Source organism: Rattus norvegicus, chromosome 7 (genome assembly GCF_036323735.1).
Source record: "Rattus norvegicus strain BN/NHsdMcwi chromosome 7, GRCr8, whole genome shotgun sequence".
In the NCBI taxonomy this organism is placed as follows: Eukaryota; Metazoa; Chordata; class Mammalia; order Rodentia; family Muridae; genus Rattus; species Rattus norvegicus.
The window spans coordinates 136,526,363-136,553,234 of NC_086025.1; the positions used below are offsets into that span (position 1 = coordinate 136,526,363).

Here is a 26,872-nt window from a genome sequence, read left to right on the forward strand (position 1 = left end):
AAGGGCAGTTGTCATGGAAACAGTCCTTTAAAATTCCCTGAATTTGGGGCACAGCCCTCCAGGGGTAAGGGTGGGGGATGCTTGGGTCTGACTAGTGGCATGTCTTCTGTGTCCATTGTCACTCTGACGCTCTTTTACAGAAGCCTCCCTAAGTCCTGAGACCTGCATCCCTTCCTGGTGTCAGGGAAAGATTAGCCTTGCCTTATAGGAACCTTGAGCCTCTGGAAGGAGGCAGAGATATCCCAAGGGCATATCTGGTCAGGGACTGAATTGAGAGTGGATGGTTAGAGCCCTGGCTCTTGGGATATGTGCACTTGTGTGTAAATGCTGCAGGCCTAGTGAGCTGCCCATTGGCGTATGTGGGGTGGAGGTGGTCAGGGAGGGATTTTCAGAGGAACAGGTGCTCCATATCTGTTATGAGGCTCATCTTAATCTTCCTTTGTTTCTGAGCCCTGCTCCACGGTATTAGATTTGTAGGTGGTGCAGGTGGTTGGTAGATAGGAGGGAGGCTTTCTTTTCTTTCCTTAGAAATCTCCATGGAAATAATAATTATAGATACTCTTCAGAGAGTGCTTACTAAATGCCTTGTATTTTTTTCCCTCATTAAATCCCAGGTTGCTAGTAGTGTCTTTATTTTGCAATTAGGAAGGTACAGGAAAACATGTGGATTATCCAAGGTCACACAGGCTGCAGGTGGCAGAGCCTGAATCTGAACTAGGAGTTGGACTAGCAGAGCCCGTGCTAGTCCTTTGGGCCACTCCCAGTTCTCTTTGGGGAGGGCGTGTGGGTGAAGTGAGGTGGGGATCTCCCTGTATAGCCCACTCTGGCCTGGAACTTGCAAACCTTTTGCCTCAGCCAGCTGCTGGGATTACAGGTGAGCACCGTCACACCTTACTGCCTTGTAAAGAATGCTGGGATTGCCTGTGGATCTGTGATGTCACCATTCCTCCTGCAGATTCCCACAGTGTTTCTGATGAGTTTTCTGGAGGCCTTAGAGACAGGCTACGGGAAATATAAGAACCCTTACCACAACCAGATCCATGCCGCTGACGTGACCCAGACTGTCCATTGCTTCCTGCTCCGCACAGGCATGGTGGTAGGTGCCTGGCTATGCTTTTGCTGTTCAGGGCCTGCGGGTCTGGAGCTAGGAGGCCTTGGCTGCTCTTTCAGTGCTCTTTTTCTCATCTCGCTTCCTGGAATCCCAGCACCTTTTGAGACAAGCTGCATTCACTTCCTCCAGAGAATTGCTAGGTGTACCACACTTCCGGGGCAATGCTGGGGACACACGATGGGGTGTGGTGGGTTTATGACTGGTGGGGACATTCTGAGAGTTGAAACACATGGCTGGCTTTGATGATGGGTGGGGTGAGGAAGGTGCCTGGAAGTGATTGGCAGATGCTGGCCCTGCTTCATGCTCTTCCTCTTCCCCTAGCACTGCCTGTCAGAGATTGAGGTCTTGGCCATCATCTTCGCGGCAGCCATCCATGACTATGAGCACACAGGCACAACCAACAGCTTCCACATCCAGACCAAGTGAGCAATGGGGCGTGGCAGGAGCAGGAGGGGCCAAAGCTGCCAGAGGAGCCCTTTGTAGGGGGCTAGGCATGACATACAGCTTCGCAGGTCAGAATGCGCCATCCTGTACAATGACCGATCGGTGCTGGAGAATCACCACATCAGCTCTGTTTTCCGAATGATGCAGGATGATGAGATGAACATTTTTATCAATCTCACCAAGGATGAATTCGTGTGAGCACGGGCCAGCATGCGGCACCCCTGAAACCCTTACCCTGGCCTTCTTTCCTCTTATCTTTGAGTCCTACCCCTTGCTCAAAGGACTGGTCTCTTCTCTGTCTGCTTAGAGAGCTGCGGGCCCTGGTCATTGAGATGGTGTTAGCCACAGACATGTCCTGCCATTTCCAGCAAGTGAAGACTATGAAGACAGCCCTGCAGCAGCTTGAAAGGTTGGAGGGTTGTGGGCCAGGGCCAGGGCCAGGCCAGAGAAAGGGCCTTGTGAATCAGGATACGATGAACAGTGGTGCGCTGGGGTTTTACCTGAGTACAGAGTCTCTCCTGGCTCCAGGCACTCATCTGAGTGTGCACGGGTGTGTGTGGTGTTTGTGAATGTGGCCTTGGATTTGTGTCTAAAAGGCCTGATGGAGGGTGTTGGCCAGGAGCCTGGATGGGGCATTTATTGTAATTGCAGGACAGGATTACGCTGGAATGTTGGGAAATACAATCAATCTTTTTGGACATGTCCTTGTCTGAAATGGTAACAGTGAAGCACCTCTGTCCACACTAGCTTCAGTTCTAAAAGGCCACTGGGAGAGTGTGTGAGAGGTTAAAAAAGAACAAAAACGAAGACAGAGCAAATGTTATAATTCTATCTAATGCTGTTTAGAAGTGGCCGGGGATGGATAAGTGTGTGTAAGCAAGAATGGACTTGGTGCCCTGGAGGTATGTGATGACCTGTGTGTATGGAGTCTGAATAGAGACTATGGGGTCACCATGGGACATTTTTGGGGGTGGCTAACAGCAATGATTATCATTTTGAATAACATTACTAGGTACACATTATGTGTAGACACATTGAAATACTTCACTTGTGGCTTGAAGAAAATGAATTATGACACTTTCTGTAACTTGCTTAGTGTCTCACAACTAATGGGTGGTAGATAGGAGAGGGAGTCAAATTTATGTCCATTGAGTCTAAGAGCTTCGATTATGATAGATTATTAAGAGTTATGTGAAACAGGCGTGTGTGTGTGTGTGTGTGTGTGTGTGTGTGTGTGTGTGTGTGTGTGTGTGTGACTGTGTGAGTGGAATTGGGGGAATGGCTAAAGTTTCCTTTTCCTAGAAGGTCAGTTTCTTTCTCCTTAACCCTAACCAGGATTGACAAATCCAAGGCCCTGTCTCTTCTGCTTCATGCTGCTGACATCAGCCACCCAACCAAGCAGTGGTCAGTCCACAGCCGCTGGACCAAGGCCCTAATGGAAGAGTTCTTCCGCCAGGTAACCCTGTCAGTGGAACCTTCCTACCTCCTGCTCTGCAAGCTTCCCACCTACCTACCTTTCACTCTTGAATGGATCCCAAACCTGTGGGGTCAAGAAGTTTCTATCCGTCCAGCTGGGTCCTGGGTTTCCCTCTGCACCCTCATTTTCAGATCATAGGGCAGCATCCTTTTCTCCCATTGCCCTAGCCCTCTCAACCCTGAGGCATCCATCCTCTTTTCCCAGGGTGACAAGGAGGCAGAGCTGGGCTTGCCCTTCTCTCCACTCTGTGACCGCACCTCCACATTGGTGGCCCAGTCCCAGATAGGTGAGTCTGAGGGGAAGAGGAAGGGAGCCATCTGGGCCTGGCCAGGCTTGTTCCAAGCCTCCAAGTCCCCAGCCTGTTCTTCTTGCTGAGTCAAGGATGAAGGGCTGGATGGAGCACTCTTGACAAAGAAAGAGGATCTCTCTGGGATTTCCTCTCCAAGCTGTCCTCAATGGGAAGGCTCTTTCCTCAAGTCAGTTCTCTAGGCTTTGTTACTTGCAACTGAGGCTCATGGCAGTGCCCGCTCTCGCCTCTGCCTAGCTCTCCAAGTAGGACATCTTCGCTGATTGAGCACTTCCCGCAGGTTTCATTGACTTCATTGTGGAGCCCACCTTCTCTGTGCTGACTGATGTGGCAGAAAAGAGTGTCCAGCCCTTGACAGATGATGATTCCAAGTCTAAAAGTCAGCCCAGGTGACTGTGGCTGGGGTAACCATGTGGCCTGGCTCACTGAATGGCAGAGAGGATAGCTTTATGAGAAGAGACACAGGCTAGAAGGAGCTGGGAGGGAGGTGGGCTACCCCTCTGCTTGTCACAAAAAGGATGGGACTAGAAGGGTGTGACTTACACCTAGGTTTCCAAAATTAGTTTTCTCTTTAAGGGTCTATGCTGTCTCTCAGATAATATTGTTTTTGTTTTTCTTCTACCCAGAGAAAAAGTGCAGAGGAGGAGTGCAGTTGTGGGATGAGAGACAAGGATTTAGGGTATCTAGAAGAGGAAAAGGAGAAGAACTCTGATCCCCTAGCCTCCTACTGATCTTTTATCTCTACGTTGAGGGTTAAGAAGTAGGTTCTGGGGGTTGGGGATTTAGCTCAGTGGTAGAGCGCTTGCCTAGCAAGCACAAGGCCCTGGGTTTGGTCCCCAGCTCGGGGGGGGGGGGGAAGTAGGTTCTGAAGAGGGCTGGGTCTTATATCTGGAATTGGGTGTGTGTATGGGATCTTGTTCCTAGCTTCCAGTGGCGCCAGCCTTCTTTAGATGTGGACGTAGGAGACCCCAACCCTGATGTGGTCAGTTTCCGCTCCACCTGGACCAAGTACATTCAAGAGAATAAACAGAAGTGGAAGGAACGGGCAGCGAGTGGTGGGTGCCGTTATGTGTGCATGCGTGTGAACATTCTAAGCCGGCCAGCAGAGCAGCAGCAGCCCCCTGTTTGTTAAGTCTCAGGAAACTCCTTGGTTCCTGGAGTTGGGAATGGAACCAGTCAGGCTAAAATTAGGAAGGCACAGGAAAGACTGACCGTTTGAATGATTCAGGCTGTTCTAGAATGAGAGCTGAAGAGATGATAGGAACAGCCTATTATTCTAAGCCCTGGGACTTTGTTCACACAACGGTTGGACCCCTTGTATTCTGTGGCTGTCTCCAAATGGTGCCCCTGGAGATCCGGGTAACTTGGTGGTGCTGGCCACAATGTTAGCAGGGGATGTGAGTGTTTTATGTGGGAGGAGTACAGGTGGCTCAGTTTTGAGGCAGGTGGTAGATGAGGGTCAGTTCTCTTATTTTCTTCACATACATCTTTGGTTCTAGAGAAACTACTTCTTGGTTTAATATCAGATTTCTTGGAACCCTCTGTAGGCATCACCAACCAGATGTCCATTGATGAACTGTCCCCCTGTGAGGAAGAAGCCCCATCCTCCCCTGCAGAAGATGAGCACAACCAGAATGGGAATCTGGATTAGGGAACTGGGAGCTGGCCAGGTGAGCTGGGAGGCAGGAGGTTAGCCAAGCCAATCTGGCTTCAGGTGGCTCATCTCTGGGCTCCACTCAGCAGGCAGTGGCTAAGCCAGGGTGTGGGTGGGAGGCAAGGGGCTCCTGCCACCTTCTTCGGTCCCACAGTTCTTTCTTGAAGGAAGAAAGGACAGGACAATACAGGCAGGGCAACACATGCACCAGCCTTTGTGAGATTAGGAAACAGGCACCAGTCTAGGCACAAGGCTCAGTGAGGGAAGGTGAATGAATGTGACTCTACTTCAGCCTAGCTCATACCAATGGCTGCCATGCTTTTGAAGAGGCGTAGCACCCAACTGGAGATCAAGGGAGGACTGGGTGGGATTTGGAGAAGGAAGGTCAGGTTAGAGATGAAATTCTAGAACAGAACTCTGAAGTGTCTCCTTCTTTCTCTAGGTCCTCACTGAGTCCAAAGTCTTCGATGTCATTAGCACTATCCATCAGGACTGGTTCCCCCATCTGCTCCAAGGGAGTGTGTTGGTTGTGATAGAGACAGCCCACCTGAGAGCCAAATGTTGGAGCAGGTGGGGTGTGGGAAGGGCCCCTCTCCACCCACAGGCCCCCAGTGGTCATTGTGCCCATCCCTTGCCTCTGGACTCCCTCCTTGGCCAGGTGGCCACTTGGGAGGAGTAAACCCCCTGCAGGCTTCCTACAGTCTGGAGGGGAGGGTCAGAGACGCCAGCCCCCTGGGCCCTCCCCATCCTTCTTGCCTCCAAGTTTCTAAGCAATACATTTTGGGGGTTCCCTCAGTCCCCCACCCCAGATCTTAGCTGGCAGGTCTGGGTTTTCTTTCTCTTCCCCAAGAAAGGGCCAGAAATAGGATAGGAAGCTGGCAGTTTTCAAAGCCCTGCATGGGAGGGCAGGTGTCCCTTCAGGTTCCTTCCTAGGATGGTGTGGGGGACGTCCTCTTGACCCCATACCTGCACTTCTTCAGTCCAGTCCCTTGCAAAGTCTCTTTCTCCTGTGCCCAGACAGTGGCTGGGAGAGGAGAGGAGCCATTGGGATTCTGTCTGAGGGAAATCTTTCCCGGAGTCCTCAAGAACTTGGGGATGGTCTGGGCTTGGTGGGCTTGTAACAAAAAGGGTTTTGGCCCTTTGCTTCCTTCCTGTCCCCGGGAACTCATCCGACCAATGTCTGTAAATGCTCCGAGGTCTTCCTTCAGGATGTATCTTATGAGCAAAGGAAGGAGAGAGCAGCTAGCCCCAGTGCAATCAGGGTAAAGTATTACCCAGTAATCCATGTTGTCACAGAGCAGGTCCTTCCTGACTCCCTTCTCCCAGAACTGGCCCACTAAGAGAGTCCCCTCCCCTGGGCCCCCGGTGGGTGGAAGGCAGATGGGGAGGGGCTCAGGGCTGTTGCAACTTGGAGCACCCAGAGCAGAGTGCAGCCAGGTAAAGCCTCTTCCTGTCCTCAGGCTCCTTGTCCCACCTCACCCCATATAAGGCCAAGTCCAGGTGACTGCCTTCTCCTCTCTTGTAAATACATGCATTTGTACAGTGGGCCCTGTTCTTGTGAAGTCCATCTCCATGGTCATTAGACCTGACACTCCAAATCGCATGTGACTCCCCCATGCTCTTGGTCTCCCAGGCCCCTGCTATAGCCAGAGATCAATAAAGAAGGGAGACTGGCTGGATGTGTGTGGTGTTCATTAGGTAGAAGCTCTCTCACGTGTCATTTATAGTTATCTTCCTAAGCTAGACAGAACTCTGCCATGGTATTCTCCATGAGTGTTGAAGCGGGGATTCAAGTAAAGCCTATCTGGGGGTGGGGGTGGGGCGCTACGGCACACAGTCCTTCACTGCCCAGGCTATGCTCTTCTTAGCTATGTGGTACTGCTGAAGAAAAGGGGACGAAAGAGTCTTCCTTCTCCCTCCATCTCTTTAATTCTTTGGGAAAATCAGAATCAGCAGCAGAAGCCTGGCTAGAATCAGAGACCACTTCTCCATTTGTGCATGGTGTTAGTCTTGCCCTGACCTTAGTAGGTAGGACAATGGAAGAGGGGTTTCTAGTCACTGGGTTTTCTGACAGTCTTTGTTGTCAGGTTAGAATAAGGAACAGTGCCACACAATTGGAACCAGATTCCAAATACTCCCTTTGTCAGGGGTTTCGGGACAAGATGCACTTCCCATTTATGTCCAGCAGATGGTGCTATAGCAAGCCCTCGCTGGTCTGGGTATCTGCTTTAGAGTGGCAGTCTCCCAAGTAGGCGGCCCTGCTACGTGGGCGGAGCTTTCCACAGTAAGAAAGGAAAGCCTTGAAGTGATCTCCTACTTCCACACTCCTCTTTTTCTTTATGCTAGTAGAGGCTAGGCTTCAGTCAGTTTCCTATTTCCTAGCTTAGTTGGTCCTGAGGGTGGGGGCTGTGGGGTGCAGACAAGAGCCGAGGGAGGAAGGAATCCCCAGGCTGGAAAGAAGAAAAGCACCAAGGACCTAACACCAAATTTATCACGTTTAAAAACAAGAGATTAAGAAACATCCAGTGTCCATGAACTTCCACACTCACTGGCGATCCCCGGATGTCAACTTCTGTCAGACCTGTTTCGGGGGAGGAAAGGGGAGGTGACTGAAGGGTCATAGGCTCATCCTTCTGGTCAGCCCAGCCTCTGGGGGAGTCCTGCTATGGATCTCAGTCTAAGCCCCTTCTCTTCTAAGCCCACAGTACTTTGGTTCCAACTGCCGTTTATTAAAAAATAAAATTAGTTCTATGTTCTATTTCCATCACCTGTTCCAGAAGGTCTACACAACAAAGTCTCCATTGGATCCTTCCTGCAGTCACTTAATCCCTCCTCTCTGTCAGAGGGCGTCTCTTAGCACAAAGGCTAACTTATTAGTGACCAAATAAAGCTGCTCCTTTGTCTGTTCTCTTGTTTCCAAATACTAGCCCTACAGCCCGCTCTCCTGAAGGCCCCAAAGCCCAGCCCAAGGACCTTACCAAGCTGGCTCCTTGGGAATCCAGTGGTAGCATGTGGGCTGAAAGGTCCTCTGTGCTGGGCTCCACACCACGCTGCTCCTGAGTCTTGGGTTTGGATTCTGCAGGCTCTAGGGAGGGAAAGTGGGTGGTGGAGGGAGAGCTGGCCCTTATAAAGGTGTGCAGCTGCTGAGAAGGGGCCCAGGACCCATTGTGAGCAGATCTACCTTGCCGTCTGGGGTTTCTCTGATTACAGTTACTATGACAGCTTCGCTATTTTTTTTCTGTAATCAGAGATTGAAAAGTAAAAATAAAACAAAACAGACCCCCAAACCCTAAAACATGAAAAAATAAATAAAAAAAATTAAAGTTTAAACTGAAGTGATGCTGAGCTTGACAACTGATACGAGGCAATACTGTTACCTATCCCTACCAATACTGTTACTGATCTCTATCCCAGTTAGAGATCACCCACTGGACTGTAGGAAAAGAGTGTGCTTAACTACAGGATGCTCGGCTGGGCATGTTATGTAACACAGTGTGTGTACTGTATCACTTTCACACGATTGGAAATTCTGGAATGCATCTGGGAGCAGGGAATGTGGTTATGGGTTAACACCATCAGCACTACATTCCTTGTATAGTGGTGTAGCCCTGACTCTGATACAGGGTCAAGTGCGGATCTAAGTCTGGTGGGTTTTTGTTCCTTTTCCAGCCAGGACAGGATCTCTGGGGTCTAAGGTGGTAGCTTACAAAAAGACAAAGGGAGTCAAATACATGATGTGTGGAATATATCCTTGTCCTTGACTGGGCTTTTGGCTATTATTCCATCCCTCCCAGGCTGTGACTCTTCCTGGTACCCCAGTGGGTAAAGCTGTCTTCCTGCAAGGCTGGGGAAGTGCATTCTGGTGCCCTCCCAGGGTTGTACATACTTTGTGCTGTCCCCGAGGTATCTGGCCTTGACGCTGAGCCTGTGTCTGGGATCCCAGGTGGGCAGGACTCCTGGTTCCCTGTGCTCTCAGTGGCTCCCTCAGGTTCTTCCCCTTGTTTCTGTTGCCCTAGGTGATGTTCAACCATTGTCTGGAGCTCTAGAGGCATAGAGAAAGAAAACATTGGATATAACTTCCTAAAAATCTCCCGTGGGAGGCCTCCTAAATTCAATAGTCCCACCACTGGGTCCGTGCGTGTTGCTGGGTGCTTTAATTTCCCGTGAACTGGGCTCTAAAAGGGAGGAACCTTTGCTGGGCAATAAGGGGAGAAGAAAGCAGGAGCATAATGTCTTTTCAAAGGCAAATAGAGGGGGAGTGCCTTTCAGTGCAGAAGACACTGCTAATGTACTAGGACCTGTGGTCTCCCAAGGGGCAGGAGAGAAGCCTCAATTTGGACTCAGGGAGTATAGTACCTTGCATGTGCTGTGATGATCAGGTTATGTGTACCATTTATCTGTCATAGTGAGGAGGTGGTATTCTGGCTTGGTCCAGGGACCAGCTTTATCAAGGCCACAGGAGCCTCCTACACATAGCAATAGCCCCACTCAAATAAAGGCAGACCCAGTAACCTCCCAAGGACTCCCTGCAAAGGGTTACTAGATCTACTCTCCAGTTTTTGCCAGAGGAGAAATTGGGAAGGGGATGACAAACCTTTCATGGTGGGTGTAGTCCTTGTCATCTTCTTCCGTTGCCGTGGAGACATTGACAGTGTGGACTGTGAAGGACACAGAGCCTGGATGGGTGCCAGCTCTTCCCACCCTTCTCCTCTGCTTTGGCATGATTTTGGATTAGAGATTAGGGCAGGTGGGTTTTAGGAGTAAGAGAAAATCCTTGTTTCTTAGCTGTTTCCACCAGGCTGAGAGACAGCGTATGCTGGCAGGGGTGGGGTGCACACACCTTTTCAGGGTACATAGAAGAGGACAGCAAAGGCCTTACTGGTGAGGAACGAGGCTTTTGCTTGGGTTCTGGGGTGCTGACTCAGTGTCTGTATATGCCAAGTGGTGCTCTTTTACTGAATTACACCTCAGATCTGGAGAATGAGGGTTTGGCTTTTGAGGTCTGGGGTGAAGGGTAGAGGCCAGCTCACCTTGAGAAGTGGGTTGGGGATCCGGTCTTCATCTACTTCTGGGGAAAATAGTGGGAAAACTGGTAAGAGCAGGAAACCCGGAGGTTTCCTAAAGGCCTGAGTTCTTAAGAAGAAGGTACATAGCAGTCACCTCTGTCCTGAACTGTCCCTGTCCTCTCTGGATTCCCCTGTACTGTGGCTTGGCTTTGTCAAAACAGGCTGGACCCTGTGAACAGCCTAAGCCTGCACCCTGGCCTCAGGCCTTGGAGTCTGAAAGCAAATCTGTGGTCCCGCGTTTTTTCCTCGTCTGCAGCATCTGGGTCTCTTTTCCCTTTCAGTCATTCTTTCACCCCCAGGTCTGAGCTGAGCTTTCACAGGAGCAGGGCCAGGTCCATAGGTGTGCATCATTTATGAAAGTTGGGGTGGGGAGAGCTGGAGACTTTGGCATCCCCGATTTCAGACTATACCTACCAAGCTCTTCTGACATCCTCTAGGACCTTGTTGTGTCCCCAGACCCTGGTGGGGACTCTGGTGACCAGAATTCCAGCTGCTCCCTGAGCTGTTTCTAACCTCACCCTCTGGGGACCTGACACTAGATGACAGAGACAGTCTCTCCCCCTCACAGCTGTCACTACATTTGGAGTGGGGATAACGGCATCTCAGTTGCTGGAGAAACCTACAAGGCTGTTGTCACAGCAACCTGCACTAAATTGACCATCCTAATTCCTGGACATTAGGAATGTGGCTGTCTGTCCCCTCCCCTCCTAGCACAACTCCATTTTCCTAAAAGCAAAAATAAACCTTGCTGAGCCAGCATGGGGATCTCTACTACTGAGGTCTGCCCTTTGTCTCGAGCACCCGTCCCCTCCTACAGGGGTTACCTGGGGATGACTGGTCGCTGGTCAGCACAAGTGTGGCAGGGGTGGGGCGGCGCCTCCGAATCTGGGTTAGGGGAGGAAGAATAAAAGGTCAAGTTCACTAGGAATACCTACCAGGCTGACTCTGCATATCCCTTAAAACATGTCTGGTTACTCTGGAATACTGTTGGTCCATTCTCTTCTTCTGGGGTGAGCTGCTCTCGGGGACACCCTGGGTGTCTACACAGTCCCTTCCTTTGTACTGTCTCTTCACCCTATCCTTGTCCTCCCTGGCTCTCCTTTCAGAAACGCTGTTCATTCTGTGCATTGATTTCTGGCCTTTGTCCTTCTGTCCATCCTGGATCAATGGTCAGAAATAACATGAGAGGTCAGAGGGTTTTCCCAGTCCACCCCTGAAGCAGACATTAACCCTTTGTGGGCTCCTACCTGTCTGCAGAAGGCCTCTCTCAGGCTCACCCACCGTGAAGGAAGCATACCATTCCCCCGGCCACCATAGTCCCTCAATACTCTAACGTTTCAGTAGCCTTGGATACAATGGATTTTTAATTGGTCAGGGAATAGGGGAAGTGGTCCCAATGGTGAACAAGACCCGAGGAGGGGTCCTGGCTAGACGACTGGCCAGCGCCAGGGGAAGTGAACATATAAAGCTGATTGGTGGCTAGAGTTCCAACTGAACCCTCCTTCTGCCACTGGTTTTCCCTCTTGTCCTGCTCTCTATTAAACTGATGGTTGGTGAATTCTACAGACTCTTGGGATGTGTAGATTTTCCTTTCTGGGGAAGGTTTGGAAGAGAGTGGTACCACAGGGGTGGCTCTCTCAGGGCCGTGGGTAGGCAAAGCTAGCAGTCCTGAGGAAGCAGTGTCCAGCGAAGACCCAACTGATCAGATTTAGATATTTGTCTCTTGGCAGTGGTGGCTGGAAGTGATGAGATATCTAGAAAGTGGGAATGGTAGGAGGCTCTTTCCAAAGAAGGAAACAGCTCATGTGGAATGAATGACTTCTTGCTTTAGGGCAAACCGGTGGCATCTGCTTTTAGTGACATTTCAAGGTCCCAGCAGAGCCGGACCTGTGTGTGTGTGTGTGTGTGTGTGTGTGTGTGTGTGTGTGTGTGTATTAAATGTGCATTGTCTCTGGTTGTTCCTGGTACAAGATGCTTCATGTATGTGGGAGTGGGACCATCCCTTTGCCAGGGTTTGACCCCTTACTTTCTTTCTGTTTGGGTGGAGGGTGGGGTGGTCACTGGAGAGGAGTGGAAGTGACTAAGCCTGTGGAAGGGGGATTAGTGACTTGATATAATACCTGTATTGGGAACCCAAGGAGCCCATGACCAAAGGTCAGCAGGGCTCTGAGGTTGGACAGACCCTTACTTACCTTACTTAACAGACCCCACCCCCCGACCCCAGACAGGGGTTTGAAGCACTCTGAGTCTTTGAGGATTGTGGTGTTAGGCAGGAGGCAGGAGGCAGGAGGCAGGAGGCAGGAGGCAGGAGGCAGGAGGCAGGAGGCAGGAGGCAGGAGGCAGGAGGCAGGAGGCAGGAGGCAGGAGGCAGACTCCCTGGATCCCAAGAGAGATGACTCTTCTCTGCCCCTACCTCACCTAGCTCTCAAGGACATATGAAGGTTGTGGTGGAGGGCAGCCCCCACACTCTGCTGTACACTTAGCTCCCCACTCTTTCTTCACCCTCCCACTCCCACTCCATGGAAGTTGGGGTAGGAGCTCCTGCTATGCTTGGTAACAGCAGGAAGGACTGGGGCAAACTTTCAGGCCTAGGAGACAGATTTCTGAAGACTAGAAAAGAGCAGACAGAGCCCCAGCTTTTTTCCTCTCTTTGGCTCCCTAACACGGCTATGTGCCCCATGTGCTCCCTTGTCCCCCAGCTCTGTGAAACAGCTGGCCTGCCCTCCTCCATCCCCCTTCAACACCAAATGGAGGCAGGTATCAGGTCCAGTCTGACAGCCGGAGGCAGGTCTCAGAACCTCTGGTCCCCCAGTCTCCATTCCTGGGCCCGCTTTCCTGGTTCAAAAGTCATCTTAGCCAATCTGCTGTCTCTGGGCATAGGTATATTTCTTGACCCCATAGAAACTCCTTATTCTCCTCATCTCAGGCGTGTGAGGAGGTCTCAACACACCCTCTCCAGTCCCTAGGTCTCCAGGTAGGGAGAGGAGAAGCCAGGGTACCTGGCCCTCCCTGGATCTGAGAAGCAGAAGTTTCAAAGAGCACACCTGCTTGGTCCCTTTTCATCCACACCCAATTCTACAAAAAAGCTCTAGCAATGTGGAAACCTCTCTTTCTCCTGCCCATACCCAGAGGTCTGATAATTTCAGATGGAGAGCTTGACAGTGAGTGACTGGGGGCAGGAGTCCTGGGGAGCTGGATGCTCTTGGGGACCGATGGTCCCCACATTCGAGGGAATGCAAAAGAAGACGGGCTGCAGATAGTAAGTAGCCCCTTCCATACGCTCACTGACGCTGACACACACTGCTCACTCACACACTGCCGCCTCTGCCAGGCTGCTCCGAGCTAAAAATAGGCCAGGCCAGGAGGCTGGGCCAGGGCCTTGCACTCCCACCCGGTGAGCCAAGCTTTCTTGGTGGCTTGCTTTCTGGCTGAGCTTGGACCCCAGGCCCAGACGCTACAGTTCGCCGCGCTACGTCCCGCATCTCACCCCCACTCCCTACTCCATAGGGCAGAGTTATACCCAGGTCCCACGTGCTCCGACTTGCAGAAGGGAACACCAGCTTGCAGACCCCCGCCCTCGCTCCAAAGCGCCTCCATAGCTGTCCTCATCCCTTTCCGTGCCACACTCATAGCCCAGGTGCGGATGACTCGGAGGTAAGGAGAGCTGTCTCTTCTGCCCACTTTCCGCCCCCCGCCCTGAGCACCCTTCCGGCGGTACCCTTCAGCCCAGCGATGCCACCTAGCAGGGAAACTCTGGGGGTTGACTGGGTGTGAGGGGATGTAAGGTCGCCAAAGGCGGAGGAAGGGTCGTGTCCCCACGGCTGGGCAGCGAGTGAACCACGCTCTTGGGGACACCAGGCACAGGGGCCCGTACTGGTGACGAGGCGTGGCTCCACTGTTGGGGGAGGGTATGGAGACCCCCATAAACTGGGCGAGTACGTTCCCGAAGAGGTGCGGTGCCACGCTGGGGCGAGGCAGGGATTCAGATCCCACGGCCAGGTCCCCAGTCCTTCGCCGAGTCCCCTGCCCCGCCCTGCCTGTACCTGCTCGGCTGCCTCCGGGTCCAGGTGAGGCTCCAGCAGCGGAACCGTAAACTGGATCTTCCGTGGACTGTTGTCGGGCTCCATGGCGCCCGGTCCGGCGGCGGCGGACCTCGGGCTGGGGCGGGCGCGCTCCCTTTTCGCTGCGCTCCGGCCCCGGCCCCAGCCCGGCGCTCGGCTCCCAGCTCCTGGCTCGGCGCGCCCGGCTCCGCTTGGGGACTGTGTTGCTGCGGATTGGCTCGTCACTGTCCCTCCCGGCCCCCTCCTCCCCTAGTCCCGAGCCTTAACCCTGTGGTGGCTGCGCTGGCAGCTGCGCGGGTCGCCGCCCCCCGAGCTAAGGAGCCAGATCCGGGTGGGGTCGCTGTCCTAGGCCACTCGCGGGCGGGCATCCAGGTATCCTAGAATTCTGGACAGGGGGTGGGTGTGGAACTTCTTCAAGCTGGGGCAGGTTTCAGGGTCTGGAAAAAGGGAAGGGCACAGCTTGAGAGTAGATAATGTTTATCATCTAAAGGATATTTCACAAACAAAAAATTGAAAGGAAATTTAGGTAAGCAGCAGGAGGGATTTAAGTTAGACTAAGAGGGAACTTCCCCTTGAGACCAAATCATAGAGTGGGTGTGAAAACTTTGAGGGCAGGTGCGAGCTTTGGCTACTGTCCAGGGAACACTCTGGACAGAGAGAGAAAAGAGGGGGAAGGCCTCAGAGAGTCTCTAGAGTAATATTCTCTGGAGTGTGAGTGGACCAAGGGCTTGGGGAGGAAGGGCCATTTAGGGTAAAGAAGAATCCATGGAGGTGAAAGCCAACCCTGCTTGTGAAACAGATTTCATTTTCTGCTTGCTACATTTGGGGCTGCAAAGTAGGTAAAAGGTCTGCAAGGGGGTTTCAGGGATGGGGATGGGGAGTGGAGAAGAACACCCCACTAGGGGCAGCCTGTTTACACATGGCCGGTGTCCACTTTCACTGTTGGCAGGACAATGAAAATGCTCTGCCTGGAAGTTAGACTACTAGAAGAACTTACACTGGGTTGGTATGGGATCAACATACCACTCAGTACTAACCAGTGAGGACGACAGGATATTCATAGGAACTGAAGTGCCCTGTACTACTAGGGTTAGGGTTACTGGACAGGGAGAGGTGGGTGCTGGGCACTGGGGAGAGGGTTCCTGATGGATTTAGGAGGCACAGTCGGACTGAGATCGAGAAGGAGAAAGTCCGCAGTGCTGGAGGAGGTGTATGGCAGGGCTAGGAGATCAGTTTCTTTGTAGTCTTAAACTGAACAGAGGGCAGGGTCCACACAGGTTTAGGCCTGGCCCCAGGGTAATCAGCCTTGGTCATCCCCCACTCTAGGGGCAACTTTAAACCTTAGTTTGGGATCCCCCGTCCTGCTTTCCAGGCCCCTTCCCCTCTTCTCTCCAAAAATAGCCCCCACCCCCTTCCTCCCTTAGGGATCTTTTTACACAGCAGGCAGGCTCAGCTTTCTCAGGGCAAGGCCAGGTTGCAGCCACTCAGCAGCCCTGAAGGTTCTAGTGGCTCCTCCATTTGTCGTTAGTTGAAGTAATGGGACTCTGGAAATGCTTCTCCCAGCCTTTTTTGCTCTGTTTGGGTAGTAGGGAAGGTGTTCAGTGTCCCTGGATCCCAATGTCTGTGTACCCACATCCTAGTGTTAGGTGCAGGGAGAGGTGGTGAGTCAATATAACATGGGAGACAGGGCAGACAGGGCACTGGGTGCCTTAGGGCTAGGCCATTGTTTTCCTTCTCTTTGCTTCTCCCTCCCCTACAATTAGGGGCACAGTGTTTCTCAGTCCTCTTGTCCAGGCCTGGATGACCTGAAGGCACAGTCCTCACCCCTGATTCTGGAGCTCAGCCCCCAGGAAGCAGGCCACATCTATAGTGCTGGGAGGAGGGCGAGACTTGTGGCTTGTTTCATGTAGAATTCCAGTGTGAGGGCTTCTCTATTTGGCTGTTATGAGCTTCCACTATTATGGGGTAGTCTGGTTTGCTTAGATTTCTTCCATGTCCCTTCATTTCTCTCAAATCTTAGCCCTGGGATTCCCTTCTCAACCCTCCAGATTCTGACTTCCCTTGATCTGATAGTTCCAGGCTAAGTGGGGGCCGAGAGAGACTTAGGGGAGATAAAAAGAGGTGTCTTGGGAGCAGCTGGGGAGGGGCGAATATAGCAGGTTGGGGGAGGTGGTGGTTAGAGAAGAGAGCCAGTGGGAAGAGAGCTCCCTGGCCACCACAAGGATGAAGGGCTGGCTGGCTGGCAGGAAGGAATGGGCCCCAGCACAGCCTCTGCGGGCCAATCAGAGTGGCAACTGTGAAGGTGTGTGCATATCATTCTGACCTTTATTTATACCTCGAGCTGCATGAGTAGCTGTGAGCACCTGCTAGGCATTGTGGGAAGCAGAGGGGACTGCACACACAGGGCTGGAGAGTTGCAGAGGTCTTCTGTGCCTGCCCAGAGAGGGCTCCTAGCTGAGGAAGAGTGAGCTTGTTTCCCATCTCAAATGTGTCTATGTGAGCAGTGCCCGAGTGGTCACCCCTCTGCTGCAGTCCAGGTGGCAGAGACATAGCTGCTCTAGGGCATACTTATGACTTATGAATATTTAAAGTTATAGGGATGTGATTTGGTGATGCTATTACCTAATGACCCACTCTCCCTGCTGCTTGTGCAGTCTTCCAGGTTAATGGACTGTAAGTTGTTTTTGCTGATTTACCCTTATTGCTCCATTAACTTCAGTGTTAATTTCAGTAATCCCCACAATTGAGCCTGAGGGTGGTCAACCAGGGTGCTGTAGAGAGATGAGGCCACTTAGGCTGGAATTTGGGAGGTCAAGTTCAAAACCTTCTTCTTCTACCAATGCCGAGTGGCTCTGGAAGCACCCTGTTCCCCCATGGGAGTCAAGGCAGCCTGCAGATGTCTTCCTGTGTTAATGTTCAGTCCAAGATGAGCAAGCCCAAGTCAGGAAGTCACAGGGCCAGGGTGAGAGCAGGGAGGACCTTGCCTTCAGCTTCCAGACACCCTGGCCTGGTCAGGCAGCAGAGCGAACTCCTGGGGGGTGAGTGCATGGTGCTGACACACTCGTCTACACAGTTGTTTGTACATACTTGTGCACACAGTTCTGCAGAGGAAAGGCTAGCAGCTTTTCTAACCCCCAAAGGAGCAACAAGCCCCTCTGCATGGTTCCTTGGGAAGCCATGTGTTCATGCTAGGTGCTGTTGTTTCTTAAACCTTTCTAGACTCAATTCTGGAACAAATTCAGAGCTTGTGACATATACTCTGAACATCCCCACTGTGGCTTCTGACCTATGGAGTGACTTTTCTCTTTTGGAAGATTCCAGAGTTGTTAGGGATCTAGTCCTGTGAAGCAGGGACATTGGAGAAGAGTAGTGGGTACCATTTTTTTTTGTGGGTACCATTTTTGAGACTGATTCTGCAGTCTTTCCACAACTAGAAGGCCTAAGCCCCATTGGCACGGATGCATGGTCTCTGTGATGAGCTGCAAGAGGGAGCTTGTGAAGGCCCATTTGCCCGTGAAAAAGTCCTGTCACTGCAATTCTGCCAGGCACTGGTAGCCTGTGGCTGGTACTCTTGGGAATGGTGCTGACACTGCTCACTCAACTCACTCTCTTTCAAAGCTCTTTACTGTTCCATGGTGAACACTGGTTAAGGTAGACACTTAGGAGCAGCCATTCTAATCCTTAAGCTAGAGGCCAATAGCAGAGGATGACCTAGATGACTTCTTGAAGTACATGGGTGCCCAGATGGTCTTCATCAGAAGACCAACCCATAACCACAGCTTTCCTGCAGGTTGAATTGATCCACTTAACAAACATGTGTACATTTCAGACACTAGACTAAGTGCTACAGGTACAGCGGAACTCAGAACAGATTCACTTGCTGCCTGTCTGTATCTGGACCTCTTTCAGTCAGCCTAAGAACTAGCTGGTGATGCATGGCCACTACTAGCAGTCTGGCGTGTCACAAAAGCAGAGGGACGAAATGCTGTAACTCCTAGGACAGACAGACAGACAAACACAGGAGAGACAGACAGACAGACACAGACACAGACACAGACACACAGACACACAGACACACAGACACACAGACACACAGACACACACACACACACACACACACAGAGAGAGAGAGAGAGAGAGAGAGAGAGAGAGAGAGAGAGAGAGAGAGAGAGAGGTGTCAGCATGACCTTGGGGTTCTCATGCCTACTGTGCTTTTTTTCCCCTCCATACTTAGCTTGAAGGTCTATCTGGGCTCAAATGCGAGTTCCATTCTTTAGTGTCTGTGACCTTAAATAAGTTGCTTAGCTTTCCATACTCTCAATTTCCTCAGTGTTAAAACTGGCTTAACAACAGACAATCCTGTTACATAGAAAGGATTGGGCTGATGGAGTCCCCAAATGGGTTACAGCCATTACATGCTTGCCAAAGCCGGGCAGAGGAAGGGGCTATTGATGCTTTCAGAACTCAGAGGGAGGATGTCAGGAGGACTTTCCTGCCTCTTTTCAGTTAGGCTGTGTGTCTCCCCATGCCTGTCAGGTCAGCTGTTCTTAGTGTCCAGCTGTGTCCTCATCAGCATGGGTGATCATCCTACCCTACTAATTAACACACACCCTGTTAATGATTAAATCTAATGACTTTGACTTAGAGGTGGGATGATGGAAAATTCCCTAGCCACAGGACCGAATGAGGGTAGGTTACCAGGAGTGGGGAGGCCAAGGCACCCCTTGGGTCTGGTATGTTGTTGTAGGTGGCTGGGAGAGCAGATGCCAGCCTTCCTCCTGGGGCTCTCAGCAGGGGAGAGTGGCTGTAGGAGGGGTCATTTGAAAGTTGTAGCTTGTCAGAGAGCTATGAGCCCCAGTCCGGCTCTGTGCTTTCCCAAGGGCTAGGGATCCATCACTGCTGTGGCTGAAGGGACCCGACTCCATGGTTTCCTAGAGTATTTGTGACAATGTATAACTAGCTGGGGGAGGTGGGCTTACAATGGTGGGAATTCATCCTCAGTTCTGAAGTCTAGAGGATTAGGGTCAAGGTGAAAAGAAAAGCACCTCCTACCTTTTCCAGCTACTTCCAGATGTTTCTTGACTTGTGACAGCACAGCTTCAGTTACTGAAAGTATCTTTATGTGCCTGCTTCCCTCCTGCGGGTCTCTATGTGTCCTTTCCTCTTATAGGGACATAATGCCTTAAATTTAAGGCAATTTCACCTGGACACTCAACCATTGACAACATCAGCGACTCAGTCCCCTTTCTGGAGTTCTACGGGGACATGCACTTTCAGCCTGTCACAGCCAATGGGAAGGCCTGACAGGACATAGGCTGGCCAGTATCTGGACAACCATCTTATATGCTATACCTGTGCTCAGGATGGCCCAGGAGGCTAGTGACTCTGGGTCTCTATTCTGACCCCAGAAATGCTCAGGACATGGTGGGCTTGGCCTGGGTCTCAGGTCTTTAAGAGTGGCCAGGATCCCTTTGTACCTTGAGGGTAGGCCCATTGCAGTGGGCCTGAGACAGACCTATGAGAAGCCCCCTCTACCAGGGGCCCAGTCTTATTCTCACTTTGCCAGTAGCTGTTTCCCAGGTTGCAGTTCCTCAATCCTCTCTCTCCTAAGCTGTTAGCACCCAGGCTCCAGAACATGCCTTTCTCAGGGGCCACATATCAGCTCTGGGGAGAACAATGTTCATGAGATTTAGGATAGGGGTGAGGAAAGGAATGGAATAGAATGCTGTTCTTTCACACAAATGCCCCTCTCTTCTTACGGAGACACCCCCACTCCGCCCCAACAGTCTTGATCTGGCCGAGGAACCTGGGAACTAGTTTTATAAATTCCCTTTATCTGTCCACATGATGCTTTGGGTTCTCTCTTTGACGTCTCTCCTGCAGTAGGTTGCTGCCTGTGATAGTTGATCTAGATTGTTACCTTGGCTGGGCTGTGAACACATCAGGGTGTATATGTGAGGGGCTCTCTGAACTAACCAATGGTTTAATCCAATGATGTGTTCAAAACGTGGACAGAGGGCCCAGAGAGATGGCTCAGCAGTTAAGAGCACCTGTTGCAGGGGACCTAGGTTTGATTTCTGGAACTCTCAGAGCAGCCTATTGCTATCTGTAAGTTCAGTTGTGAGGGATGATTTGTCCCCTCCTCTGGCCACTGTGGTAATTAGGCGTGTGTGTGGTGCACAGACACATAAGCAGGCACATACCTATATGTTGTAGAAATGATTTAGTCCTGGGTTTCCACCCCACCCTGTACCATTTTATTCTCGGATAAAAGCCTCACACAACAAGCCTTAAACAGCACAACAGGTGGGCAGCTGCCTAGCCTCTACGCTGTTAAAATCTACTTTCGTATCAATACCCAGAGTTATTACTTATTATGTTCCATTTGGGCTGCTTCTAACTCCAATTGGCCAGCCCTCAGGACACATTCTCTTGACTCCTAACACATGTGACTTGGTTTCTCCTCCTCCTGCTATTGTACTTCTCTCCTCATGGTTCTCCTCTGACCCCAAACCCTCCAGAAACCTGAACCCCTAAGTCTAAAAATATATGGATATATGCTTGGGAAATGGCAAAGCTTGGAAGGTGAAGTCATGTCAAGGTAGGTCCTTGTGACTTGCCCTTGGGGACTACATTTTGCTCTGGCTTCTTCTATTAGTTTTCATTGTTTCCTATCCACATACTCCTGCTAATGTATTCTGCCTCACTACAGGCTCAGGATCAACAGGGCCTTTGTTTAGGCAGCAATGTTGATCAGACTTCATGGGTGTAGCTTCTCTGACATCTGTAGGAGACACGGCCTCACAGCAAAGTTTTGTTCCTCAGGCTTTTACACTCTTCTGGGCCTTCTCCCTTCCAAAATGTACCATGCACCTAAGGTGTGGGAGATGTGTTGTGTAACTTAGAGCCGGGCTCCACAACGCCACACTTTAATCAATTGTGATTTCCCACAGTGGTCTCTGTTGCTGAGAGCATTTCACCGATGAGGAGAGGGAACTACACTTGCCTGATGGTGTAAAGATTTATGATTAAAACGTGGTCATAAATTGTGCTGGTTTAGTAAAGTGGTGGCTGCAGATACTCCTCTAAGATCCATGACTTCCCTAGCCCTAGGTATCTGGCTACATTTCCAGTGCCAGGCATGGTTTCCCTTTTTTTGAGTGGGGGGATTTGTTTTATCCAGTCTCAGGAAACCGGGTGCTCAGAGGGTTCCCTGGTGTTGCTCCCTGCGTTTCTAAAGTCTAGCCATTCTTCTTCCACTTGAAGTATCCAAGTGAATCAGTCCACATCTGACACTGACATCGGCTTACTTAGCACCCACATTGTGAGGGTGCAGAGGTGGGAGCCACCCTCACAGCCCTGGTGAATCCAGTCTGGGGAGGGAATCCTGAGAACAGGTAATGAGGACTGCAGTGGCAATTGCTGTGTCAGGGTCGAAAGGAACAAGAGGTCTGGGAACAGAGCCGCTGAGAAACCGCTGGAAATTTTCACAGGACAAATTGGAGTTCCCTTTCTTCCTTTTCTTCTTTTTCGAAAAAGTAGGGTCTGGGAGAAGAAGAATGTGAGAATAGGTGTGGGGGGGGTAGATTGAGGGAGTCCTGGGAGATGAGGAAAATGAACCATAGTAAGGAAAATAGAAAAGGGGAGACAGACGCCTGGGGCTGCTGGCGCTGTGTTGAGCGCTGAGAGGAGACCAGGGTACAGTCAGAAATCTGTGGGAAGTGATCATTTATCCAGTACCAGGGAGGATGATCTGAGGCCCTGTGGTTGCAGGGGTTTTATTGAATTTGGATATGACCATGGGGGATTGGAACTTAAGAATCCCAGAGTAGAGACACTTAGATATGATGTTTATTGGGCACAGAAGGAGATTCAGCTTCAGGAGGCTGGATTTTAATGAGTGGGATGAGTGTAGACTTTCATGGAGTCAGACTGGCCCTAGGACAATCCTGATTCTCCTAGTAACTGAGTGACCTTGGGCTGGCGATTTGCTTTTCTGAGCGCATCTCTTTATCTGTTGAGTGGGAATAATAATTCCTACACCCTAGCATTGTTGCAGGCATCACGTGAGATAAGGCCCACAAAATTCTCAGCACTGTTCCTATTAAGAGTTTGCCAAATGGACCACGTATTTTTCTAGAGATAATTACCTTCAGATATTTCAACCCGTATCTCCTGTGCTTTCTATCAGACGGAAGCGATGCAAGTCAGGGACTTGCTCATGGGAGCTACCACAGCCTGGAGTGCCTTGCCTGTGCTAAAGAGGCCCCCAGCTGAAGTGCCAAAGGAGAAGCTGGGTGACACGGCAGGGAGAGTAGCTCCTTCTAGCTTGGATCCTGCTTTGGGATCCTGAGTGGATCCTATGGTGGATGGATGAAAGATTCTGAGTCCACTGAAGGAGAGGGCTCTTGAAACCAGGAGAGGAGCCAGCAGGGGATAGAACCAGTGCTTTGTGAGCCCAGGGCCAGGTTATATGAATACATAGTTGTCTTGTTTCCCATCAGGGAAGGGCCTGCTGTAGCACAAGTCTGTAGGGGTGTCCTGTTCTTCCTCCGTCCCCACATGCTGGAACTCTACAACAAAAGTTTGTAAGTGAGGGAAGCCTTTGTGAAACCTGAATCCAGCCCATACACTCAGACATCGAGAAGCCTTCCTGAAACATAACTTCAGGCTTTCCTGCTGTGTCTGGGCTTCAGGTACTGCAGTCTCTGGGCAGGCAGCTTTCTTTTTCCTCATCTTTCCTCTAGCCCTTTAGAGGCTTGAGTGGAGTACAGAGGCCTTCTCAGTCCTTTCCAGTGTCCCTTTCTTCCCAGAAAACTTAAGAGGCCCTTATCTGCCATCTTTCTTTACGGCTACTTTTACCAAAGGAGAGAACCTTATCCCTTCCTCATCACTAGTGAGCTGGTGGACACTTAAAGCCTCCTTCTGCTCCTTGTTAGATGGGAAAGGAACAGCTGATTTATCATTCATCTACCCACTAATTCATTTCTCTCAAGTATTCAATTCTAACTAATGCATTGAGTTCCAGCTGTGCCACATAATCACAATTCGAGGTGTAGGAGGAAAGGAGTGAGTAGGAACAATCAATTAGTTCCCAGTTTCCATGGAATAGAGAATTTTTTTGTAGTAAAACATGTACAATCTAGTAAACAAATACACAAATGAGATATTTCAAGGCACAGCAAGGTCAGCGGTGGCAGATAAACATGAGGGGACAAAAGCAACTTGTGAGTCGACGAGGAAGAGGTAGCGAGGGAGGCTTTCTCTAAGAGCGGAACATTTGAGCTGAGCCTGGAAGGATGAGAGGGTGGCGGCTATGCAACAGCAGTAAGAATGTTTCAGAAGGCATATGCTCACCATCATACCGTCAACACCATTTATTGGGCTAAATCCCAGCATCTACACGGTAGTTCCCGACTATCTATAACTCACGGTATGCAATGCCCTGCTTTGACCTCTAAGGACACTGCATGCACGTGGTGCGCAGACACAATGCAGGGACCATCTATACACATAAAACAAAAAATAATTAAAAATAATTATATGGACAGGAGACTTGAGCTGGAAAGATGCTGATGTGTCCAGATCCCACAAAGGATGCTGGAATAGGTAGACTATATGTCTAAGGAGAGGGGAAACAGAGGAACCTGGGAGCCAGACCATTCCTGGTAGAGTTTACATAATCTGAACTGCGAGTGGGCACCACTTTTTAACCGGCAGGGCTGGCTGACACGGTCTTATAAGCACTTTGAAAAGATTGCTTGTGTGATACTGATTGGAGGATGGAGCAGAAGAGGAAAAGTGGAAGTTGCAGCGTTAGGTTAGGTGACAAACACTGGCATGGAACTGTGAGAAAGGGAGAGATCAGTATGTAGCTTAGGGATGGAGTGGTGATGTTAGTAAAATATGAAGACGAGTGCACAAGAATATGAAGTTCAGATGTAGCAATGGAGTCATCATGCTATAGCACAAGAACACTTGAAGTTGGACAGGTAAGATGGCATCTCTTCTAGCTTATGAGTTTTTAAAAATATTTTTAATTTGTTGAGAATTTCATATTATATATTTTAACTATCTACTCCAACGCCGCCCTTAACTTCTCTCAGATCTACCCACCTCCCTAAGCTCTGAACTTGGTGTTCTCATTAAAAAAATAACCCATCAACTCTAATTTATGCTGTCATTCAGTTATGAATTTTTCTCTCCCATTGTGTGTCCCAACATAGCTGCTCCAGCTCTCACCTTTTTCTCAACTCAGGTGGTTTAGAAAGGACAGGAAGACAAGTTCCTTATCTGTCAAGGGAACAGATTATAATCTGCCTGTATTAAGTTACTTTTCTTATTGCTGTGAACAGATAAATAACTGAAGAGTAAAACTTGAGGGGGCCTGGGGAGACTTTACCCCACTCAGTCAGTGGTAAAGTGCTTGTTGAGCAATCATGAAGACATGAATTTGATCCCCAGCACCTGTGGCCAGGTGTGGTAGTGCACACTTGTAATTTCAGTGCTGGGGAGGATGAAGCAGGTGGATCTCTGTGCTCACTGGCCAGCCAGCCAGCAAAATTAGTAGGCCTCAGGTCCCAGTGAGATATCCTGTCTCAAAAATCAAGATGGATGGACAGATCCCAAAGAGTGACATCTGAGATTGATCAGTTGGTTACCCATATGTACATATGTATGCATGCATATACCCTGTGCATCTACACACACACACACACACACACACACACACACACACACACACACACACACCTTCTACCTCCCACACAAAGGAAGCAACTTAAGGAGAAGGACTTAGTTTGGCTTGCAATGTAAGGGGATACAGTCCATCAAAGAGGAAAAAACATGGGGACAGCTGGGTGAATGGTGGTAGGAGTTTGCAGTAGAACCCTACTACCTCTCGTCTTGGTGGAACAAGAAGCAGAGAGCAGAGAGGAAGTGGGGCCAGGCTATAAAACTCGAATACCATTTCCCAGTGAATCACCTCCTTCAGCTTCACTTCAGGCTCCATTTCCTAAGGCTCCACAAATCTTTCAAAACAGCACTACCAGTAGGGGACCAACTATTCAAATACACGAACTGATGAGAAAAATCTCACATTCATTACATTGTCCTAACATGTGCTCATCTCCTATGGGCTAACACCTAGCAACATGGCAGCAATGAACAACAAGGAAGCTGGGGAAATACAGTCATCAGCTACATGGGAAAAATGGCAGGGTCAATGTATTGGAGGTCAAGATCAGGTCAGATTCATTGTGGATAGACTCTTAGGGTAATGGTGATGGAAGGGCAGGAGGCTATGGACAGAGTGCAAGATCCTTGAATGTAAGGTTCTGAGGATTATTACAGCAGCATAGGTGGAGATACATAAGTCAAAGACTTGAGCAGCCTGGGCACTGGAGAAGCCATCTGCACAGAGGGTGAAGACAGAATGACAAGAACACAGGGAAGAAGACAAGGCACTGAGACCATCAACAGAGAGGAGGAGCTGTGGTCAAGGCTTCAGGGAAGAGAGACTTTGAAGGAGGAAGGCTTAGTTTAAAGCAGCAACGTGAACATAAAGAACATCCCCTCCCATCTTTGGGCTCTGAGCTATTCAGTGGTTAATAGAAGAAGCAGTTTCCAACTTGAGCAGCTGCAGGAGTTGTAGGATTCTCGGGGAATCTTAAAATGTTATGTAAGATGATGTGATAGGACATTTAAACAAGGCATTTGGAACTTAAAGCTATTTTCCCAGAAATCTTAGAGGGCACAAGAAAGTGGAAGTGATGGGGCTGAGGACTGGGTGGGGCCAGGGACTGGCAGAACTGGGTGAAATAGGGGTCTGGACAATAGGTATTTCTTGAGGCTTTGACTTGGTCCTGATGATGGCTGGTGTCAACATCAGAGGTAGCAGTAGTGTACCTTACTGTCAGAGTCATCAGGACACTGTAACTTTGAGCATAGATGGCTTGAACATCTCAGGCAGGTGATTCCCAAAGGAGCAGGCTATATATGGGAGCAGAACAATCAGTGGTCCCCAGTGTGATGTCTTCAACACAGATCCTGTGACTGTTAGGGTTCAGGGGCAATGGGGAATTAAGACTGCAGATGGAATTAGGTTGCCCATCAGCTGCTCTTAAAAATGAGTAAGGAGACTGTCTTCCATCATCCAGATGGGCGAAATAATCCCATCGGTCCATCAGTGTAGACGAAGGAGACAGGGTAGGCAGCTGGATTGATGGCAGCGGGAACCACGGGCCAAGCATTGTGGGTGGCCACTCAAAGCTGGAAAGTGCCAGGAAGCAGATGGTCCTTGAAAAGGGGATATAGTTCTGCAGGATCTCACCCCAGTGAGACCCATCAGGGGCTTGGGAACTGTAGAGCTGAGAGATAATAAATATGTGTTGTTTTAAGCCAACGAGTCTGTGGCAATTAGAAACTAATATGAGATGAAAGGCTTTTCTCTCCCATGACTGCCACCTCCTGCAGGCTGCAGTGCTATGACAGCTGGGCAGAGGAATGGTTGTTAGTTTTATGAGGCTGCATTTCATGAGGGGTGGAGTTGGTGCCTTAACAGCTGTGCCCCTCAATAGCTTTGCATCATGCCTTTCTGCCTTCGGTGAAGAGGGTGAAGGCTTGGATGGGGATCCCCTCCCCTCTCTTCTCCTCCTCTCTGCTGTTTGATTCTGTTTGATTAGTGGCTTATGCAGGAAGGGGTGAAGAGGTCCCTTTGGGTCTCAATGGCACTTGCCAGTTTTATAGGATCT

At 50.3% G+C, this 26,872-nt stretch overlaps 2 protein-coding genes across 5 annotated transcripts in view; one reads left to right on the forward strand and one right to left on the reverse strand.

The window, feature by feature from the left end:
* Pde1b (phosphodiesterase 1B) overlaps nucleotides 1-6,672 on the forward strand; it is a 27,201-nt gene extending 20,529 nt beyond the window's left edge. For 2 of the 3 annotated variants that reach the window (XM_063263129.1, XM_006242386.5), the window contains exons 6-15: nucleotides 956-1,096; nucleotides 1,433-1,533; nucleotides 1,624-1,749; nucleotides 1,863-1,964; nucleotides 2,891-3,011; nucleotides 3,237-3,318; nucleotides 3,620-3,728; nucleotides 4,264-4,394; nucleotides 4,887-5,009; nucleotides 5,436-6,672. In XM_063263129.1, the coding sequence (XP_063119199.1) occupies nucleotides 956-1,096; nucleotides 1,433-1,533; nucleotides 1,624-1,749; nucleotides 1,863-1,964; nucleotides 2,891-3,011; nucleotides 3,237-3,318; nucleotides 3,620-3,728; nucleotides 4,264-4,394; nucleotides 4,887-4,990 (1,017 nt within the window). In that variant the 3' untranslated portion in view covers nucleotides 4,991-5,009; nucleotides 5,436-6,672. The remainder of the gene's footprint in view (nucleotides 1-955; nucleotides 1,097-1,432; nucleotides 1,534-1,623; nucleotides 1,750-1,862; nucleotides 1,965-2,890; nucleotides 3,012-3,236; nucleotides 3,319-3,619; nucleotides 3,729-4,263; nucleotides 4,395-4,886; nucleotides 5,010-5,435) is intronic. The other variant, NM_022710.1, reaches the window with a different exon arrangement.
* On the reverse strand, nucleotides 6,669-14,325 carry Ppp1r1a (protein phosphatase 1, regulatory (inhibitor) subunit 1A). 2 transcript variants are annotated; one of them, NM_022676.3, is made up of 7 exons: nucleotides 14,103-14,320; nucleotides 10,884-10,944; nucleotides 10,024-10,061; nucleotides 9,588-9,651; nucleotides 8,880-9,035; nucleotides 7,972-8,078; nucleotides 6,669-7,574 (listed from the first exon to the last, which is right to left on the reverse strand). In NM_022676.3, the coding sequence occupies exons 1-7, from the start codon at nucleotides 14,184-14,186 to the stop codon at nucleotides 7,569-7,571; spliced, it is 516 nt and encodes a 171-aa protein (NP_073167.1). In that variant the 5' UTR covers nucleotides 14,187-14,320; the 3' UTR covers nucleotides 6,669-7,568. The 2 variants fall into 2 exon arrangements, with proteins under 2 accessions (NP_073167.1, XP_006242499.1); XM_006242437.5 differs by having other exon boundaries at nucleotides 7,467-7,574; nucleotides 10,024-10,058; nucleotides 14,103-14,325.
* Nucleotides 14,326-26,872: the final 12,547 nt, after the last annotated feature.

Coding starts and splice junctions, on each gene's coding strand:
- Ppp1r1a (NM_022676.3), bottom strand. CDS start 14,186: ATGGAGCCCGACAACAGTCCACGGAAGATCCAGTTTACGGTTCCGCTG. Junction 10,062..10,883: donor CAGCGACCAGTCATCCCCAG/GTAACCCCTGTA, acceptor TATTTTCCCCAG/AAGTAGATGAAGACCGGATC. Junction 8,079..8,879: donor TACCTCGGGGACAGCACAAA/GTATGTACAACC, acceptor TTCCCTCCCTAG/AGCCTGCAGAATCCAAACCC.